The sequence below is a fragment of the Balaenoptera ricei genome, chromosome 11 (genome assembly GCF_028023285.1).
Source record: "Balaenoptera ricei isolate mBalRic1 chromosome 11, mBalRic1.hap2, whole genome shotgun sequence".
NCBI classification, from domain to species: domain Eukaryota; kingdom Metazoa; phylum Chordata; class Mammalia; order Artiodactyla; family Balaenopteridae; genus Balaenoptera; species Balaenoptera ricei.
Genome location: NC_082649.1, coordinates 84,185,159 through 84,206,402, shown reverse-complemented (window position 1 = coordinate 84,206,402; position 21,244 = coordinate 84,185,159). Strand labels below are relative to the sequence as shown.

The 21,244-nt window shown below is 37.7% G+C and overlaps 1 protein-coding gene across 1 annotated transcript in view; it reads left to right on the top strand.

Moving 5' to 3' along the window:
- SUCLG2 (succinate-CoA ligase GDP-forming subunit beta) overlaps positions 1 to 21,244 on the top strand; it is a 264,080-nt gene that overhangs the window by 121,858 nt on the left and 120,978 nt on the right. The window contains exons 3-7 of the mRNA XM_059940153.1: positions 6,665 to 6,764; positions 7,693 to 7,783; positions 12,054 to 12,206; positions 13,774 to 13,863; positions 20,940 to 21,036. Of these exons, the coding sequence (XP_059796136.1) occupies positions 6,665 to 6,764; positions 7,693 to 7,783; positions 12,054 to 12,206; positions 13,774 to 13,863; positions 20,940 to 21,036 (531 nt within the window). The remainder of the gene's footprint in view (positions 1 to 6,664; positions 6,765 to 7,692; positions 7,784 to 12,053; positions 12,207 to 13,773; positions 13,864 to 20,939; positions 21,037 to 21,244) is intronic.

Below are 21,244 nucleotides of genomic sequence, written 5' to 3'. Positions count from 1 at the left end.
TGGCCCAGGATAGGTTCTCAAGCCGCTCAGAAAAATGTAAAACAATATTAATTCTGAACCTGCAACAGTTACGGGCTTTGCCTTCTCATTCCTTTATTATCATCTGTGGTAATTTATACTGTGTCAGCTTGGTTAAGGTGGAACTCCGTTTCTAAGAATCCCCTTCCTTGTATATATCAGGTTAAAGTTGCCCAGATTTGGAATTTGCACAGAACTTGAAATGCAGCCATTACTCTGTGATGCAGTGATGGGTAGATGTAGACATGCTGGCAAGAGGGTCCAACTTGTCTTTGTTCCTTTGTGCTCCATGTCTAGCTGTTTTCCCAACTGCTGACCTTGCTGATCAGCATGGACACAAACCCATCATGAGATGCTTGGCAACAAGTCCCATACCCTTCTCCACAGCTCCTGCACATGCTAGTGGGTGACTCCTCTGATTGGCTGGTTGGTGACTCCTGATCCTCCAGCCTCCACTTTCACACCTTTCCTTTCTCAGCATCTCCTACAAATTCAGCTTTAATTCCTGTAATAAATCCCTTATCCATAACTCACAGTGGTTCTGCTTCCCTCATTGAGCCCTGACTGAACACATCTTTGCCTTAAAAATCAGGGAAAAAAATGATTTTTTAATAGCTAGTTTTCCTTTATCATTCTTTTCCTTCAAATGTACCACAAAATACTGTAGAAATGCTATTGATGTTCATAAATGCTTTTCGTCATCTGTGACTGTTTCCAGGATATGTTGAAGTTACAAATGTTACAGATGTTATTATTAGTAATGTGTATCATTAATCCCTACTATACATAAAACAGAGTAGAGATTTCTGGAAATTTCTTCTTTTGAAGAAACTTGTTCTGAAAAATTCTTTTTTTCAAGTGACTTCATTTGCAGAAGATTTGTTTAATGCCCTGTGGTTGCAGTCTTATAGTATTAGACATTTTTTTAAAATAAATTTATTTATTTTATTTATTTATTTTTGGCTGCGGTGGGTCTTCGTTGCTGCGTGTGGGCTTTCTCTAGTTGCGGTGAGCGGGGGCTACTCTTCGTTGCGGTGCGTGGGCTTCTCATGGCGGTGGCTTCTCTTGTTGCAGAGCATGGGCTCTAGGTGCTGGGGCTTTAGGAGTTGTGGCTCACGGGCTCTAGAGCGCAGGCTCAGTAGTTGTGGTGCATGGGCTTAGTTGCTCCGCAGCATGTGGGATCGTCCCAGACCAGGACTCGAACCCATGTCCCCTGCATTGGCAGGCGGATTCTTAACCACTGCACCACCAGGGAAGCCCATTAGACATTTTTTGATTAGCTACAGGTGCTTGAATACGATCACATTATTTTTGGCATCAATGTCAGGAGGTTCTATCCTTAACCTTTGTTATGGAAATATATCTTTTAATCTAATAGGCAAAATGTAAGATCGGTTTATAAGTATTAAACTACAGAAAGAGTAAGATATTACAACTAAATCGAGCCTTTCTGGAGGTAATTTTTATCTAGCTTTAAAATTTTTATCACGAACAAAGTGTGTATTAAAGGTTATGAAAGCAATTAATAACACCAGTGACAAAATCAGAAGACTAGGCTAATTTATCGTTATAGATTTTAATAAGGCCTATAATGTAGGATTAAATATACAATATTTTTAAGAGTAAGGCAATTTGAAAAAAGAATGATTTATCAAACTTTAATTTAGGGGTTTTTATAAGAGCTCAAAATGATTCCCTCGAAAATAAAATTGTGTTTTGTGTTAAGATAATATTATTATCTTCTTTATAATTAATAAACTGTTCAAATGGGCATTATCATGCCCCCACAGTATCCAAATGAAGGAATTATTTTAGATAATGTGGGATTAATTGGCTACCATATTCGTTAAGAAATTAAGGTTTAAAACTTACATAAAAGCCTTATCAGTAAAGAATTTTTTAATGTGAAGTAATGTCTCCCTGGATAACTTCCTGTTTGTATTACAAAACCCCTGTCCTAGAGATCGTCTTATTTCCATCTTTTACTTGTATTTGTAAATCACTGTTCCAGGTATGTGTAATTTAAGTCTTTGATGGGTAGCAGTCTGATGGAGAGCCAAGTATCTCCAATTCTGTTTTAGTCTAGGGATGTGACCAGTGGTGAAATGGCTTATGCTAATGTCTCATGTGTTTGAAATTCTCTTTCCCAGTGTTTGTGAGCCCATGTGAGACTTGTTGAAAGTGGAAATAGTTGTTTCAGTCTCAGAAACAGTCTTATTTCACAGCGAGCAACCTACTCACAATTTGAGGAAATAAGGGTCATTCTATAGGAGATATTACAGTAATGATTAAGATAGGTAATTCTCCACTTTTAAGTTTGGGTTCTGGGGTCATAATGAAAACAGGGATGTTAGCTCATTTCCTTTGGGAAATTGCCACTTGGGTCTCTATTATCACCCTATAAATTGTATGTTCTTTATTAATATTCATCTTTTCATAGTATCTTTCAACTCTGTTCTTGCCTCCCCCTCCCCTTTCTCCTTGCCTTACAGTAATTGGTAAATCTGAAATACATTTTAACTTTCTCTATTAAGGATTCTATCAAACCTCATGAAAGGTGATCACTATGTTAGAAATTACACAATGCCGTTGTGCTGAAAACTGAATATTCCAATTTTGCTTGTCAGTGAATCATAGAAATCATAGTTCCCCCCCCAAACTACAGTGTTATTGACTCAAAATAGATGATCATGGCAGTAGTCACCTTGCTACAGTACTGGTATATGGAGTAATACATTTTGTGTTTAGAAAGTATTACACTTTGGAAGAGCACAATACTGAATAAAAACCAGTTCAGTAATACAAATATTTGTTTGATCACCAAACTATTTAAAAAGGATAGTTGAAAATAACTTACTCTTATTGATATTCTTGACTAACATTTTCAGACATTTGTGATGGCCCATTTGTGTTCTGGTTCTAAAGTATGTCTTGTGAACATTATTTTGCATAAATGTATTTTCAGAATTCCATCTCTGAAAAGTAAAGTGAAGTAGTTTTACAAAGCCTGCCTAATTAAAAACATTTCTTATTTATTCTATTTAGGTTATGCTTTCCTTAATGAATTTATTTATTCTTTAAGATTTAATAATGCTTCCAAGAATGTTTATTATCCAGCATGGGACTGTTGGGGAACTATAAAAATTGGTATAAAACTGTATTATTGTAATTATAATAACACTTGTTGTGGTGGAGAATGAGAGGAAAAAGTGAGAAAGCATTATTTTAATGCAGCTAATAGAGTGAAATAAGACCATGGCTCAGAGGGGTTTTTTTAGGCTTTCTTAATGGCTATAAATTTTGTTCTCTTAAGTGATAATGGTATTTGAAAGTCTTACATATCTATTAAGTTTATCAAATATGTCTCTATAGTGATTTTTTCTCCTAAAATATATATAAATTATAGTAAACTGGTTTCCATCAAACCCAATAGAAGCCTAGCCATGAGCACTGCTTATTATCAGAAACTCACCAGTAAAGGAACAGAATAAAGTGAATGTATTGCATATTTAGGCTACTGCATGTAAAAGTATCAGTTAAGAGCAGGGAATTTGGAGTTATACAGACCTGGGTTATACCAGTAATATGGTTATCAATGTATAGATGCAATCCATTTCTGTACAAAATCTATTGGAGGAGAGTCTTCCCCCCCTGTCTCTTTTTAGCTTTATATCCTAAAATACAGTTAAATCATCTTGTGTATTCATGCAAATATGGAATTTCCTGTATGGGATATTCTTTTGTCATTCTGTTTGGGAACAGAGAGGTAACATTAAAAAAACCAACAAATTTGTACAAGTTTTTGGAGAAATCAGATCTTTAAATAAAATGGGAACAGTGACATTAAGTATGAATCCACTTGGTAAATACTGAATGAAAAAACTAGTTACTGTTCAGAAGGATTTGGCCACTTAATTTTTAACACTTTGAGTAAATAGCCACATGAGTTAAATTACTTTATGTGAGTTTCCCTCAAGATGAGACACACTTATTTTACTTTGGGCTACTGACCTGCTGTACTGATTTAGTATTTGAGATCTAAGCAGAAGAGATGATTGTAGTGAACTTATTTTTGGCCTGGGGTGTAAGCTGCAGAAGATGTACCTAGATTTGATATAATCTTTTTCTTTCCCTTTTTCTATTTGCCCCAGTGTGTGGCTTCACAGTCTCCAACGTGGTTGCTTGGTCTACCAACTGTAGACCAAGTTGGAGTCCTTTAATACATACATGATCAGTGGTGATATGAATAACTGACAACAGTTCATTGAGCCTACAACTGTTTCTGTGTCTTGATGGTTAGTGCCTAAAGCTTATCTAATCAAACCTGTGTAACACCACTTAACATTGCCCATTTAGGTAGTCTGCATGGCTTTCAAGTTTTGCTGTTGGAAAGCTTGGAGAGGAAAGCATCTCTTTTTCTGGATGACGAGGATATGAAAAATGATAATGGCAATGGAATGCTGGCTATCCTTTTTAAAGAATTTGAAGAGATCACAATTAAAAACTTAAGTAGACAGCAAAAAGTGTTTTTTCTACTTGGTGTCTTCAAAAGAGAAATTGGAAATGTCTTTCTGTATTCTACTTTTTTGCTTAATTGCTGAAAATAATTATAATGATGATGGCTATCATATTTTGACTCTTTTTTTAATGCGCCAAACTTTGAGATGAATACTTTACCTACTATTTTCATTTATTCTTCACATCATTCTAACACTATAGATTATTTTTGTTTTGACTATTTTATAGATGGACCTGTTACTTTTACCTTTCTGAATCTCATTCTCCTCTTCTCTATAAATAAAGGGATAGGCAGAGTTGGAGATTTTAACTAAGTCTGTTTTTCTTCAAAGTTCTTGATCTTAATACTACTCCTACATGCAATAGCCTAAATATGCAATAAATTCATTTTACTTGGTTCCATTCCTGGTGAGTTTCTGATAATGAGCGGTGACCATAGCTTGTCTTCTACTCAGTTTGATGGGAACTAGTTTATTTTAAGACATCGTTTGACTGATGTTGTTATGGTTCATATCCTGGGCAGAAACTATTGTCAGAGGTTATAGAGGGCAGCAAAGAAGGAACTATGTATACTTCTGAGAGAAGGTAAACCCTGGTTTTCTGAGTGTGTGCAAATATAGAAGGGAAGACCACCCAATAAGACAATGAGCCTTAATAATCTGCTTATATCAGCTAGAGTGACTGTCTTACCCAGTGCCTTCATAGTGTCACATCCTTCCGTAGCACCCCATTGCCTTCATGATAAAACCTGTGGCTCCTTTTCTTTGAACCTTTGCCTGCTTGCCTACGAGTAACCACAATGATGGTAGTAAAGTTGAAACAACCAACAATTATGGACCTTACATGAGTGGTTGCAGATTCCAACAATTTTTACCATCTCAACCCAAATGGAAATAATCCTTTTGGTTCCTCACAATATACAAAGGTAATAAATGTACTAACTGATTGTGGCAATACTCTTTCATTAGTGAGTTTTTAGGATTTGGGGATATTTGCATATATTTTCTAATTTAATTCTTAAAACAACCCTCAACATTGTTTCATAATTGAGTGAACTGAGTCTTAGAGACATTAAGTAACTTGTCCAGTATCACACAGCTGGGCAAGGGATGAAGGCTTGATTAAAACCTGGGTCTGTGATTCTAAACCTGGTGTGCTGAACCAGAAAACCGTTAGAGCCGTATCGGAGATTGTCTGACTCAATTCTCTAGTTTCAGACAAAACTGGATCACAAACAGAGAATGCCAAGCTGTGGCCTGAAGATGTGTACTCTTTGAGTTATTAAACGCATCTGATTTGGGGGCTGACTTTTTTTCATTTTTTTTTTCTTTTTGTTGGTTGGGTAGGGGAGCATTCCTGTTGGCTGAGGGCGCCTTCTCTATCACTGGGCTGCTTCACACATCTAGCTTTCCCACCAGTCCTATAAAGATATTTGAGTTTATGACTTTGGTCTCAAAGGTCAAGAGCAAACAGTTCACTCTTTCCTTGAGCGTTTTGAGAAACAAAGATTCCCCAACCACTTTCCTCTGGGATGTTCTGTTACTCTGCCAACATTGAAAAAATACTGCTTACTTTTAGTTTTAATCCATTTCCTCCTCCCTTGCCCAGCCCCACTGATACATAGAACAACTGCTCAAAAAACCGTTGGTTTCCAAGAATACAGTTCAATACTCCCTTTGCATCTTGTCTTTAATAAACCTTTCCCCCACGTAAACCAGCCTTCCCTTTGACATCTCAGATGGCTGACAGGTAGTTAACTCCTCTGATTGGCAGATTGGTGTCTCTGCCACACGGAAGTGTCTTTACACAGTAAAGTTAATACTTCCAGCCTGGATTTATTTAGCATCTTCTGACACTCAGAAGAGCCAGGGAACACATGCCTTGCTCTCCCTTGGGATGGCTGAGTATTAGATTAAACTGGCAGGAAATATTTGAATGTCCTCAATAAACAGACTTTGTATTTAGGCACATTAATGTTTTTTGAAGTTCTTTATTGCCTTCATTTTCAAAGTCGGTGTGAGAGAGCTTTTACCAGTCATTTTTGGAAGTTATTTCATTACCACTTCCCTTGTTGCTTAAAAAAAAAAGAATTGTAAATCAACTACTAACTCTGGATTTTCTTTTGCAGATGCAAAAGAAATTGTTTTAAAAGCCCAGATCTTAGCTGGAGGAAGAGGAAAAGGTGTCTTCAGTAGCGGTTTGAAAGGAGGCGTTCATTTAACAAAAGAGTAAGCCAGGAGGTTTTAATTCCTTGTCTTTGGGCCAAGCAGTTATGGAAGATCCTGCTCATGATTGAAAGGAGCACTGAGAAAGAGGGTTGGGGTGGGAGTAGGAGCAGGAGGTAGCACATAAAGGAAATAAATTACAGGTAGAGGGCTCTGGCAATGCCTTAGTTTTCCTTCTCCTCCCATAAAAGGATTTTTGTTCACTAATTGGTGAAAACTTGACACTCCTCCTGTTCTAGACAATCAGTGATTCATCATGTTTGATATGGTACCACTTACAAATTAAATGCTGCTTCTGTAATGCCACTCTCCTACTCAAGAACCAGCGGTGGCTTCCCATTACCAATGGCATCATTGGTCCCTCCTGTCTGATAGTCTAATTCTTCCTTTATCTGAACCTGTCTGATCAGCTTTATATCCTGTGTCTCCACACAATGAACACTTTCCTCTCCTCTCCTATCACATACCTTTCATGGTTTACTTTGATCCTTCCCCTTCCCTTTATCCCCATCTTTGGTCTTACTTCCCACATTGCCCACTATCCAGTATTTGTTATTTAGCTCTTATCTTAGTCTGCTATGCATTTCAGCATTGTGTCTCTACTATGACTGTAACTTATGTGGGGGGAGAGGATAGCAAATGTAAGCAAGCTTCTTTTTGTTTCCCTTCCCTCCCCTCCCTTCCCCTCCTCCCCTTCCCTCCTATGGTTTCATTCATTCATATATATTTTGCACTCAGTGAGCCTCTGGTACAGTGCTAGGCACCTAGTGTATGAGCAGAAAGCACCATGGATTCTATGAAGGTGGAGGTGGGCCCTGGGCAGGGTGGACTTGGGGATATAATACGGACTCTGCTTTAAAATGATTTTCAACAGAAACATTGACTTTCTTTTCTTTCTTCTCTCTCTCTCTTTTTTTCTCCTCTCTCTTAGTCCTAAAGTTGTGGGACAGCTGGCTAAACAGATGATTGGTTATAAACTAGCAACAAAACAAACTCCAAAAGAAGGTGTGAAAGTTAACAAGGTAACATGAATGCTTTTGGTCATTTTCTGTGTATGTGTTAAAAAAAAAGAAAAGAAAATCATACTTCAATTTTGACAGAATCAAATGAAGCAATGCACTTTGGCAACGTGCCGTTTTATTTTTTAAACCTCACATAGTTAGTTCTGTGTTATGATGTAACTTCAAGGAGAAATAAAAAGGATTCTAAAGTAGTAATAGTGTTTATTATCATCAGCATTTAGTAAAGATGGGTAGTGATTGAAATACCTTTTTCTTTCAGAGCACAGGCATGATTCTGTTTAAAGCCGAAAGACCTTGGCATAACAGCTCCTAGGGTCAGTGACAGACATTCTCTGCTCCCTCGCAGCCCCACCCTCATCCTCAGTATATCAGAATTACTGTACCCGTTACAGTTATTTTTCTATGTGCCCCTATAACTTACTTTAAGATTGTTACCATTTTGACCCACTGTTCTCACTGGGAGTATGTTGTATTAGTGAGGTCTCTTGGGACACCCAAGTGTGTATAGGGCACGTACATGTATACACACACAGAGAAAATAAAGCCAAGAGCAAAGTGGCCTGCCTCAGCCATGAAATTGTGAGTGGCAGAGCTGAGGCCAGAGCCTAACTTACCATGAGAGCATCTGTCTTGGTCCCGAAAAGGACACTGAGCTGGAGGGAGATGGGGATACTGGAGGGTCATTAGCGCCTTCCCTCTGAGAACACAGAGCCTTTCTAAATGTCCAGGAAGCCCACAAACAAGACTGGTTCTGCTTATTTCCCTTTCCCACTGCCTCGCAGGTAGATGCAAGAGCTGTTTATATCTTAAAGTGGTTTTTTGAATTTATTTTTGTTCAGCCCAGTGAGGTACTTTTTTTTCCTTTTTAAACTGGTTATGAGCCTTTACCTGTGTAACGTCTTCACAATTTGTCCCCAGATGATATGATTAGTAGTTTTGTTTGTAGGAATTTTTTGCTTTATATGGACACATGGGGTTTTAGATTAGAGTTTCTGATACCTTTAAAAAGCATATAAAAATACACAAAAGAGGGGCTTCCCTGGTGGCGCAGTGGTTGAGAATCTGCCTGCCAATGCAGGGGACACAGGTTCGAGCCCTGGTCTGGGAAGATCCCACATGCCACGGAGCAACTGGGCCCGTGAGCCACAATTACTGAGCCTGCGCATCTGGAGCCTGTGCTCCGCAACAAGAGAGGCCACGATGGTGAGAGGCTCGCGCACCGCGATGAAGAGTGGTCCCCACTTGCCACAACTAGAGAAAGCCCTCGCACAGAAACGAAGACCCAACACAGTCATAAATAAATAAATAAATAAATAAAAGAACGTGAATTTCTTTAAAAAAAAAAATACACAAAAGAAGATTCACACTATATAGATATGCATAAAATTAGCTTTGTAGATCGGTTCATGAAATACTAGAGATAAGTGCATTCTTGTGAATTGAGTCATTGCCAGGAAACTACCAGAGTGATTTATTTTTAACTGTTTTTTTTCCTGATTGCAAAAGTGATTAACATATGTAAAGAATTCCAATAATACAGAAATATAAAAATTAGAAAAGTAAAATTTCCCTCTATTCTCACCCCTTAATTGCCATGCTTTGTTTCTGTCCTTTTTCTCTGCAAAATGTGTATTACCACATTTTGTAACAGTATTATTATATGCAACTTTAAGGAACATGCATTTTTAATTTATAGAATCTTGGACATCAATCAGAAGTTCCCAGATTATAGAAACTTTAGATTTCTAAGTTTGTTCAAGAAGCTATTTAAGGACATTACATACCTCGATTCACACTGGGTTTTTTTTCCTAAGTCTGTGTTTGTGGTGTGTTCCTTGGGATAGTAATAGGGGAGGTGAGACAGTGCTACTCATCATGTGCTCCATGAGTCAGTACCCGTACTGGTTACTGTTTCGCAAAGAGATTAAGTTCAGAAACTGAGTACACTGTTAATCCTATCTAATCGCTGTCCTGTTAAACGTAGTTTGTACAGTGGCTCTCATCCACAGGCTACAATTTGAGTAGCATGATATATAAAAAAACAAAACAAAAGGAACAAACAACAAAAAAATGAAAAACAGGTTCATTGGTCAAATAGGGTAAAGTATGTTAAAAAGCTTTCCATACCGGAAGACTCCAAGAAGAGGCTGTGTTGATATTGTTTGTGTCAGTCACAGATGAAGATTGTTGAAATGTATCTGACTGCACTTCTCATGGCATGAGTGTTGATGGAGTCCATTTAGATTCTCTCTGTAACAATCCCAAAGTATTTTAATATCCTGGTTCATATGAAGGGCATCTTAATGTCAAAAAACTGGTCTGTTTATAAAAATTTCTTGAATTATCTATTGATAATCATCATTTTCCTGAGAATGTTTTTCTGAAGAGTGCTGGGTTGTTTCTACCAAGCAGGAGCTGTTTGAGGCAGCAGCTGGTCTTTACAAATAGAAATTTGATGGAATGCAGAGCATATCTGTCAACACTTTAGAAGATTAAGAATAGGACTCTTGAATGACACTTATCCTAAAAAGTTATAATGTTGTATTGCTTGTCAGAATAACTACTGAAAGTTATTAAATCTGGCTCACTAGACTAGCTCTGTATTAGAAAGTGACTTGAAATCAGAATGGTTCTATGAAAATCCTAACACCGTGTGCCAAGAAATATTTCTTACAAACTCATGAGCTACCATTTATGATAGAAGAATCACTATGAAACCCCTTATAAAGTACTTTATTTTTAACCAGTCATAAATTCCATAAAGGTGTGAAAAGAAGGAGTTCTGTATTCATTACGTTATAGCTTTCTAGGTCATCATATATTTATCGTATTTCATGTGACTTAAAAATTAATGCTTTTGTGGCTTCTGGGTAGCTAAAATCTAATGTTACTTAATGAGTAACATTTTTTGTGAAACGTATTACTGAACTCTTAGGAAAGGCAATGTATGTGATTTTATTATTTTCACTTCTACTACTGATTCTTCATGGATATTCTTATTTTCTTTTAAAAAGCATCCAAGACATCTGTTACTATTTTTGTTGGGAGTGTTGGTACAGCCTCTCTCTCCAAGGAAATTTAATAGTACTTATCAAAAATTAAAATATGAACAATCTAAAACTTAGCCCTTTTACCTTTATATACCTTGACCACAGGGATACTAAAACAGTGGAGCAAAGCTATATGTACAGAAATAATCACTGAGGCAGCATTTTAGAAACATGAGTCCACATAAATTGTCTGTCATCAGGGACACGGCCAAATAAATATTGACATATAAGTACTGTGTAGTCACAATGAAGAGAGAGGACCTTGTACAATCCAAGTTGTAGTATTAAGATTAAGAACAAAAAGGAAGAAAGAAAGGCATTCAAGCATGTACAATATGCATCTGTGTGCAGGATGATTCCATGACTGATGCTTGCAGACGCATAGGGAAGAGGTAAAAGTTAGTAGTGGTTTTTCCTGGCAGGATTGCTTCGTGCCTCTGTTGAGGTCGTGCAGAGCAAAAGGACACCTGCCTGGCACATGCGTGGAGAAAGAAATCCTTCCATCTAATATGCCTCCTGCCCATTCATGGTCCTGGAATATGACCACATCCTCATAGAGGAAGGGACGACTTTTTCTGATTATCACAAAGGTTCCATATGGACTCGTGATCACTCTGACTACTGGGGCCCAAGGGGTGTGTATGTGCAGCAGGGAGCTGCTTTCACTGTCTCCTCTGTATACTTTTAGTATCGTTTGCATTATTTTCAAACAAGCAAATATTATGTTTGTAATTTAAAAGAGTATAAATTGAAATAAAAATACAGTGATCCAAGAGATAGAAGTATTCAAACATAGAAAGCATCAGACATACCATAAAAAGAATCCTTCTTTGGCAACCAAACTTGGTTTTCCACCAGTGCAATCTGAGAAAAATCAGTGTAGTAATATATATGTACTGTTAATGTCTCAAATTAAAATAACAGCTGCTTGCCTGGAGTTTTTCTTAAGTATCAGGGTTTCTGAAGGAAGAAGAAAAAGAAGATTAAAGTGGGAAGGTTCCTTGAGGCAAACCGAATACCTGTCACTTGAACAAGTTATCAGGATCAATTAAGGATGTGAAAATGGGCACTGTGCACCATGAGAGCAGCACTCTCAAATCTCACTGTGTTTAAAGACCCTGAAAATGAAGCTGTTTGATTTGTGTAGCAAGTTTGTATAGATTTCCAAGTGGAAATCAGCTTGATGCTGACTTTATTTGACTTTCCCGCTAATGTGGTAGGTGATGGTTGCTGAAGCCTTGGACATTTCTAGGGAAACCTACTTGGCCATTCTGATGGACCGGTCCTGCAATGGCCCTGTGCTGGTGGGCAGCCCTCGGGGGGGCGTTGACATTGAAGAGGTGGCAGCTTCGAATCCAGAACTTATTTTTAAGGTATGTTTAGATTCCTGACTATGCTCTGTTCATTGATTGTTGCTCTACAACCTGTTAAAGATTTAGTGTGGAGTCTGAGCCAGGTAGACTGTTCCTGGGATTTAAGGCATGAAGATATTGAGTCCTTTTTCTTACTGGGTGTCCAGTTGAAGGTTGGGTAGATCCAAAGTATGCGCTTTTCAAGGTCTTTTTCTTTGCTTTTCCCCTCCCTTTGTTTTTTCCTCCTTCTTGCCTTTTCTTTCCCCCTCATTTCTTTCCATCCACCTTGCCCCAAGAATTAACCAATGGAAGATGATTGTGATATTTCCATTTCCTCTTGGTTAACTCTACCCCATTTAACAGTATATATGACCCAGAAATTCTCTCCTAGGAAATCAGATGTGAACTAGAGACTGCCTTGATGTCTTTCAGTACTGGTAATGAATACTTCTAACGCCCAGATTCTATCAGTTTGTTTCAATTCATTAAATCTTGTGTGTGGGTTTTTGTTTTCTTTTGTTTTATTTTTGATATTAGGATGAGTTTCTAGCCAAAGAGACCTGAGGTCAAATCCTAACTAACCAGTACATTTCTCAGTGTCTCTAAGCCTCATTTTTTGAATGAGTAAAATGAAAATGGGAGTAATTCCCACCCAATAGAGTTGTGAGGATTAAATGAGGTGATGTATGTAAAGTGCTTATCAACCTACCTCAACTATAAGAAGAAAAACCTAAGGTCTTTAGAACTATAATCCCAGCTTTTAATTCTGAGTTCTTAGTGTCAAAAAGAAATCACAAAAAAATTTTTTAGCAGAAACATTCATTATTCCATTTAAAAAGTGATTTTTTTCCCTCCAAAAAGCAAGAATTTTATTTCTTGAAACTCTTCATTTATATAAGGTAGTAATACTTTGGAGATTGGTTTTAAAATGTTTTCACCAATGTTACATATTTAAATTAACTACTTTGGAAGTTAAATTGAGACTTTACATGCTGGCTTAGCAATAATACCTACTTTTTTTTTTTTTTTTTTGAAATTAACATGATTTAAAACAAGCCATTCCATTTGTTAAGAGAATACATGAAATAATATATATGAACAGCACTCAGTGTCTTGGAGGCAATGGTCCTTTGTAGAGCTAGGGTATTATTAATAATTATCATCATCAATAGAGTGTTTAAATCATAAGGTAATATTTAACCTGTATAAGACAAGCTCTAAGCTTAACAGCAGTATTAGGCAGGAAAACCTTACTTTGGAAGCCTTCCAAAAAATGTCATAAAAATTAACTGCCTAAATATTCGTCACTGCCATCTGTATAGTAATTAAAAGTGAAAACTGGCCTCTGATTGTCTTGTCAGCATGCCACCCTGAAGAATTGTATAGTTTTCGGAAAGGCTATTTTATAGATGGTCTGCTAATTAAAATATACCCTATAGGCAGCTGTGGTGGCCCTGCTCAGAGATCTCTGGAAAGGTGCCACACTTTAATTACTCATTTGCAAATAAATACTAAGTATTTTCTTTTGAGGTTGTAAATCTTTTCATTTGACTGTCTGAATTTTGCTCATTTGATTCATTTTTATTAGGAGCAAATTGACATTATTGAAGGGATAAAGGACAGCCAAGCTCAGCGGATGGCCGAAAATCTAGGCTTCTTTGGGCCTTTGAAAAACCAGGTACCTGAGCAATTGGAGGCTGGTGTGTCTGACTTGTTTCAGAAAATGTTTGGGAACTTGCTAATTGCCTCTGATGTTTGTGATTATCAGGAAATAGGGTAATTTATTGTTTTCTTTTTTGTCCTCTAGTTGTTTATAATGAAAAAATATTTACCTGGTGTTCCAAAGAGGATGTTTATGACATGTGTGTTTATATATATATATTGATATATCAGTATGTATGTGTGTGAGAGTGTGTCGCCTGCAGACACATGCACTTTGTTATGTATGTTGGTCTCTTTGTCTTTTTGGTAGCATTGCAGCTCCAGCGCATGAATTATAAGAGGCAATATAGTGGTTAGAAGCACAGGCTGTAGAGTCAGGCAGTCCTGAGTTTGAATCCTGTGCTGCTACCCAGTACATGTGTGATTCAGACCATCTGAACGTCACTTTCATCATCTGTAAAATGGGGTGATGAAATCCTAACTGAGAGGGTTATCATGAGGATTGAGTAACCTGATGTGTGAAAATGCATATGCAATACTCCAGAAAGGTCAGTTATTATTGTTATTAGTAATATACATTACTTAACTAATTGCTATTCTTTCATAGCTAATGGGCATTTGAGATGAATGTTAATGGCACAGAGGTGATATTTCACTGAAAACAGCTTAAATTATGCCAATTTAGTAATTATATCCCTTGGTTTCAAAGACAGAAAAATCACCCTCTGAGCTATTAAGGGAGAGAGTCTGTCTTGAGCATCACAGCCCTGCACTGCCCTTGGTCCTGCCCATAGAGCCTGATGTTATGTCTACATAGGCAAGCTTCCTTATCTCACAATTAAATCAGAAGAATTTACTGGCTATTGTTTTCCATTACTAAGAGGAGCCACCTTGATAACCCTTCATCCTCTGTGTGCATGTGTATTGTGTGTGTGTGTGTGTGTGTGTGTGTGTGTGTGTGTGTGTGTTGTCCTAGAGCTCTAGGTATAGTTTCCTTTAATTTAGTTGGGCAACGTTCCTCCAGTAAAACAGTCAGTTGTGCACTCTTTTTTTTTCCTGCCTTTACTTTTTCTTTTGATTGATTCTATGTCTAGAAGTTTAAAGGGTAACAATAAGGCAAGTCATAGAAGGGTGAAGCAGAATAAGACTTTAAAATATATTTGTTTCAGTTAAGAGAGAACAGCACTTACTGGAAGATTGGGGAAAAGGCTCCAGTGGAAAGCTACAGGTTCAAAGTGGTAGTAGGAAACAGGATCATCGGGGACTAAACCTCAGTAGGCAATAGAAAGGGCCAGGCTTCAGTGGACAGTTAGAGGAATTAATTGTCATTTCCGAGACTGACAAAGAGACGCCAGGTTAGTGACCTGCTGAAAGAGAGATAATGGAGGATTTATGCGTAAGGGCTGCAGTGGTTGGTTTCACTTCCTGAGTATGAGGCCACTAACTATATTAGCTGATCATTTGAGATTTATTTAATGGCTTCTTGTGTATGGGTGGTGGTCACGGAGAGCCACTCTCCATGTAGTCACTGTGTTCTAGCCACACTGTCCTACAGTCAGTTCCAGAATGTGCTCAGTAACCCTGTTTACATCCTCTATACCCCTTTGCACATCTGTGTTTCTCTTGGACATTTGCAGTCACCTTTGCTGGATTCTCATCCGCACCACAGCAGGGACTTGGTGAATCTTGCTCACTACTGTGTTGCTAACAAAGTGCTTGGCAAATATATTAGATGCCCAAGAAACATCTATCATATGCGTGAATAAGTGAAATAACACATCTAGGATGTCCACTTGGAAGAGATTCCTGGGGAGTCAGGGATGGGTAGCTGTAAGTGACAAGAGAATGAATTTGGAGTGGTTAAAATCTGCTGACCACATGGCTTGAAAACTCAGGAGGTATACATGACAGAGTTCTAGAGAAGGCAATAATAGTATTATGTACACCGTCAGTCCCTCCCCCCAACATAATGTAAGAGACAATTAAGTTATTTATAGCTCTTAAATGACTGAATCATGTTTTTCCAATACCCTAAACACTCTAGGTTTTAAGTGAGTTACCTATGGAAGGAAGATGAACATGCAAGTTCTCAGGGGTCATTAGTAGCTGTATTGTCATTATATTTTTGACTTAATATACTGAGGAAAGTAAAGAAGTGTTTTAAATCAGTTTTTTTTTTTCCTTTTTTCATTGTTGTCTCTATGAAAGGCTTTAAATCTTCATTTGCTCAGCAGAGTTGGACCAAGGTCATCTGCTGAACCCTGGCGAACAGAGGTGATAACTAGCCATTGTTTCCTAGAGGCTTGGAGGGCAGTGGTCGGCCTTCTGACAGTGAACACAGGAGGAGGGGGTGTGAAGGAGAGAGAGAGAGATCTCAGCTGTAGTTGTGTCCAGATTTGTTCATCTGGGACCCCCCATTTATATTTGGACAGTAGAACGTGGAACGCATGGCGTAGCAGCGCGGGGAACTTTCGGAGCTGTAGATTGAGGGATCTCTGCTTTAAGTGCTTCCTCCAGTCGTGGGGCTCAGTGTACTGTGAGCAGAGGAGCCACCTGAGAGGAGAAAACATTTATTTAAATGATCAGCCATCGGTGATCTTTTGATAAGGAAATGGTATCTTAGAGGCCCCTCGACTCAATGTGACTTTGAAAGTTCCTTGATTTTCATTTAGGATGTGGTTTGGGCCTTTGGAGGTGCCTCACTCATGGATAAACGACATATAAAATGATTCTCTTATAAAATTATTAATATCTTTCCTGTGACTCATGCCTGTTGTCTCTAAAATGTGATGTATTAATATTAGGTTTAACCAAAAATAAACATCACCTTGCGTAAAAACCTACCAAGTATATGTTCCTGGTGAAAATACATTTCAGCAAGAGCTGACTGAAAAGACTGAAGCCATGGGAAAACTGAATATGACTAAAATCCGCAAGTTCCTCAAGCATGTCTTAATTATCATCTACACTATTCATTTCTAAAAGCATAGGCACCGTGAATTGGCAGCATGCGCCTCTAGGATTTAAGCTGATGAAAATATCCGATAAACCGAGTTAATACAAGCTCATTAACCCTTCTGGGTGTGGTTTGTACCTCTGGCTACCTTTTAAGAACCGTATATGAATGTTGGTGATGTTAATTCCTGGAGTGCAAGAGAACTTTTTCAAAATTTTTTTTAACCTGTTAAAGCATTTTTGAAGACATTGGTAAATTTGTCAGGGTTTCATGCATATGGCCCTCAGGATATTTGATGTTAGGCATTTAATTTTTTTGATTGCTTAACAAATAACCTTAAAATAACATTAATTGTGGCAAAAAAGAAACAAAACAAATATTCTGTACAGCATGGTTACTGAGGAAGTAGGTGGCAGTGGCAAGCTGGCTAACTGCACATTTACTAGCAGGATGTTTTCTTTGACTGTGTTTAATCTGTTTTTTAAATTTGAACACATTTAGAAAGCAGGGGAGCCAACTCAACTTGCCACAGGCCTTGCCATTTCCTGTTATTACACCTGGGCAGACTGACGACGCTTTGCCTGGAGAGCCTTTATAGTCATTTGGTGTATAGCCTCTGGAATAAGGCACGTTCTGTCTCCGAGCCAGGCTGGATCTCCCTTGTGGATATTACAACACAGATTTTATAACATATACCCCTTGTAGGTCTTACAGCATAGATCTAGTCATGCTTCAAAAAATGTTTATGGTCCGCCTTTACACAATAATAAACAATTGTAATAACGAATGCCCCCCAAGTGCTGTGTTAATGTATAACTACAATGGCAGTAACACGAGAAAATTCAGGCTTCATGCTAAGCTAGGTTAATATAAGCTTTAGAAGTTTTAAAGCAGCCCAGGTGTTCATAGACAAATAAATGGGCAAAAAAAATTTAGTATATACATACAATGGAAGGTTGTTCAGCCTCGAAAAAAAGCGAGATCCTGACATGTGCTGCAGTGTGGATGAGGCTTGAGGACATTTTGCTAAGTGAAATTAGCCAGTCACAAAAAGACAAATATGTATCATTCCATTTATATGCGGTATCTAGAGTAGTCAAAGTCTGGTTGTTAGGGGCTGGGGGAGGGGAGAATGGGAAGTTGATGTTTAATGGGTATGGAGTTTCCGTTTTCAGGATTCTGAAAAAGTTCTGGAGCTCGGTTGTACAACATTGTGAGTGTACTTGACACTGATGAACTATATACTTAAAAATGGTTGAGTTTGTGAATTTTATGTTATGTGTATTAAAAAAAAATTTTAAAGTAGCTGGGATAAGATCTTATATATGTATGCACACAGAAGTTATTTCTGTTATGCAGTGTCTCCTTATTATTAAATTAATGATCATTTCAACCATTATTTATTGTGTTGACTCTGCACAGAGGCTGAATAACTGTAGTGGATGCCATGGTGCCCAGGGTAGACATCATGCCTCTTGTGCAGCTCACATTGCACGCTCATATTGATAACCTGGAAAATCCCTAAAAATACAAAAAATATTCAGCAGTGAGTCACTTATCTGCTCTACACTGTAACTCAAATAAAATCAGTTTGCATTTATAAAAATAGAGTAAACATTAAATAAAGAAAATCTTAAAAAGTTTTTGAAAAAATAATGGTAGAATTGTGAGGGTGGGACCAACCTTTTTCAAGTCCGGCACGAAGCCAGAAGCCAAGAATGACATTATTATTATCAAATTTCCGTGCAGCAGAAGTAACAAAAACATGGGCAAAAGGTAAATGTTAAAGGACAAAAATATTTGCAATTTCTATGAGATTAAGAGCTAAATTCCTTCATGTAAAAACGCCTCATATAAATTAAAATGAGAAATACTAAAATCTCAACAGAAGAATCGGCAAAATTCACAGCAGAGGAAATACAGATGCTTCAATATCATAGAGAAATGCTCAGATTCATTCACAGTAAGAGCGATTCAAATTAAAACCATATATGAGGTACCCATTTTTACCTAGCATTCTGAAAGATCCAGATAGCTGATGGCTGTGAGTAGAAAAACAACCTCTATGGTGCTGGTTTGTAGAAGGGGACATTAGTGAAAGCTTTTACCAAGAACAATTTAATAAAATCTTTTATTATGTAAAATGCCCACCCATTTTTGCTCCACTCCAGGGAATATATCCTACAGATGTTTAATCATATGTACGATATATATGTACAGATATAGGTAAGGCAGCATTTGAAGTAATGTCAAACTACTGGAAACCAAATGACCATTATTTAAGAGACAGGTTAAATGAATTATGATACATCCATACAGTAAATTATCATGCAGCCATTTACAAGATTGCTGTCTTTGTGTTGCTGATGAAGGCCCTCTGAAACCTATTAACAAAGAAACAAGGTATAGAACCAAGTTGGGTTTTTTAAAAACGATGAATGCAGAGTGTATATACTTGCATATGCATAGCTGTGTCTCTTAACGAGGCATCAAGCAGTAAGGTGGCTGCTGCAGGAGGACAGATGGGGGCTACGTGGCTGGGGAGTCTGGTGAAGGTTCTGAGGGAGACCCTTGTGTGCCTTGGGAATTTTCTATCATGTACATGTACTATCTAGCCAGAAAAAGAATAATATTTAAAAATATTCAGCCTTACTCATTATGTTTGTTTATGTCCACTGGCTTTCAAATTAGGATTTAAGGAAGTTTACACATGTATATACAATAAATTAAGATAATATGAATTACATACATCTCCAGGAGTTCTTTACTCAATACCAGAACAAAGAAATCACTCCTAGTATTTACCACAGTGGGACTTTATTCTAGGTAATTGGTTATGTAGGTGCTGTGAGAGCAGAGAAGTTTCAGAGTGGACAGAGAGGCAATGCAGAGCTAAACAACAGCAGGAAATTGTTGCTACCTGTGTGCTCAAGGGACAAAGTGAGGCGGTGGTATTACTGGACTTTGGGATACAGAAGTTGGGACCCTGGTGGGAATTAAAGCCAGAGGAGACAGAAAGAGAGGGGTAGAAATACCCGTCTTTTTCCTTCCTCCCACCTCCTGTCTCTCACCACTGCTTTCCATTGGCTGAACTGAAGCCAGCTGGCCCAGGAGCCTTGGAAACACAGCCTGAAAGTCTCAGCTACCTTGATACAGAGTAGAGGTGGGGAAAAGCCAGAAAGGAATCTGAGGGCAAATAATGCAGGATGGGAACAATGAACAAAAATGTAGCAATGGGAAAACCATGGCTGGGAAATAAGATGGAGCCAAGAATGAGACCGAACCCCAGCATTCAGCCTTGATTGCACATTGCACAGTCTCACTGTGCTGCATCACAGGCTGTGTTCACTGCAGGTGCGAGCTTTCCAGGGTGTTGTCACGCCTCATTTGTGATTCTTCCCCTAGCCCGGGCTCACCCAATGCCAGCCTGCTGTGACATGAGCAGTTAATAAATGTTAGTTGAAAAGAATGAATGAGCGAGTGAATTTCAAGCAGAGTAAGAAAGATGAAGTCAGGGATAGGACACCAGGGAAACTGTTGGATATTTTTGCTCTTTGTGGTTTATGCCTTTGGGACAAACTGTTTTCCGTTGGAACTGTGCTATTCAGTAAGTTTACTGTTTGGGGCTTTCATCTTCCTGTTTTGCAACCATTTCCATTAGACACTCAGTAATTGTTTTTTCACAGATTATAGGTTTGGATTGATGAATATAATAACAGTTTTATTCCAGCCTAATAAGGAAAACCTTGTCATTATAAACTCTCGAAATCATGTTTACCTTTTACTTAAATGGAGCTTGTTTGTATTAGTGATTGTAGCTCATATGGTGGTATAGCTCAGGTAATAGGGACATGATAATTTTCAAAAAGATTAACAACATTTTTAGGCCGTACTGAAAATATTTTGTTTTCTTGATAATGGTATTTCCTGGTGTCTGGAGGAAAGGTGAGCAATTCCTTCTAATGAATAGCAATAGAAATTAAAATAATTATGCTTTTCTGTTTTTCCCTTCAGAAAACCTAACTGAAAATAAAGACATAACTTGCTATTTTTAAGGTTTCATTAATCCAGCAAAATAAATGTGATTTTTTTTTTTACTGCTTTCATATAATTTCATTTCACTTGATCACATTTAGGCTGCAGATCAAATTAAGAAGCTGTATAATCTATTCTTGAAAATCGATGCTACTCAGGTGGAAGTGAATCCCTTTGGTGAAACTCCAGAAGGACAAGGTAAAAAAAAAAGAGAAAGAGAAAACAAATTAATGTAATTATTTATGCAAACTATAAATTGTACAAAAAGACTGTAGCAGCAGCCTTGCATTAATTTTCTTCAGTAATTTAATTTCTGCCATAGTTTCAAATGCTCCCATGATGCAGTTGAACATTTCAGCCCTTGAGTTTGTTTGTAGCCAAATGCCAAGCCTCCAGGAAAGTTATT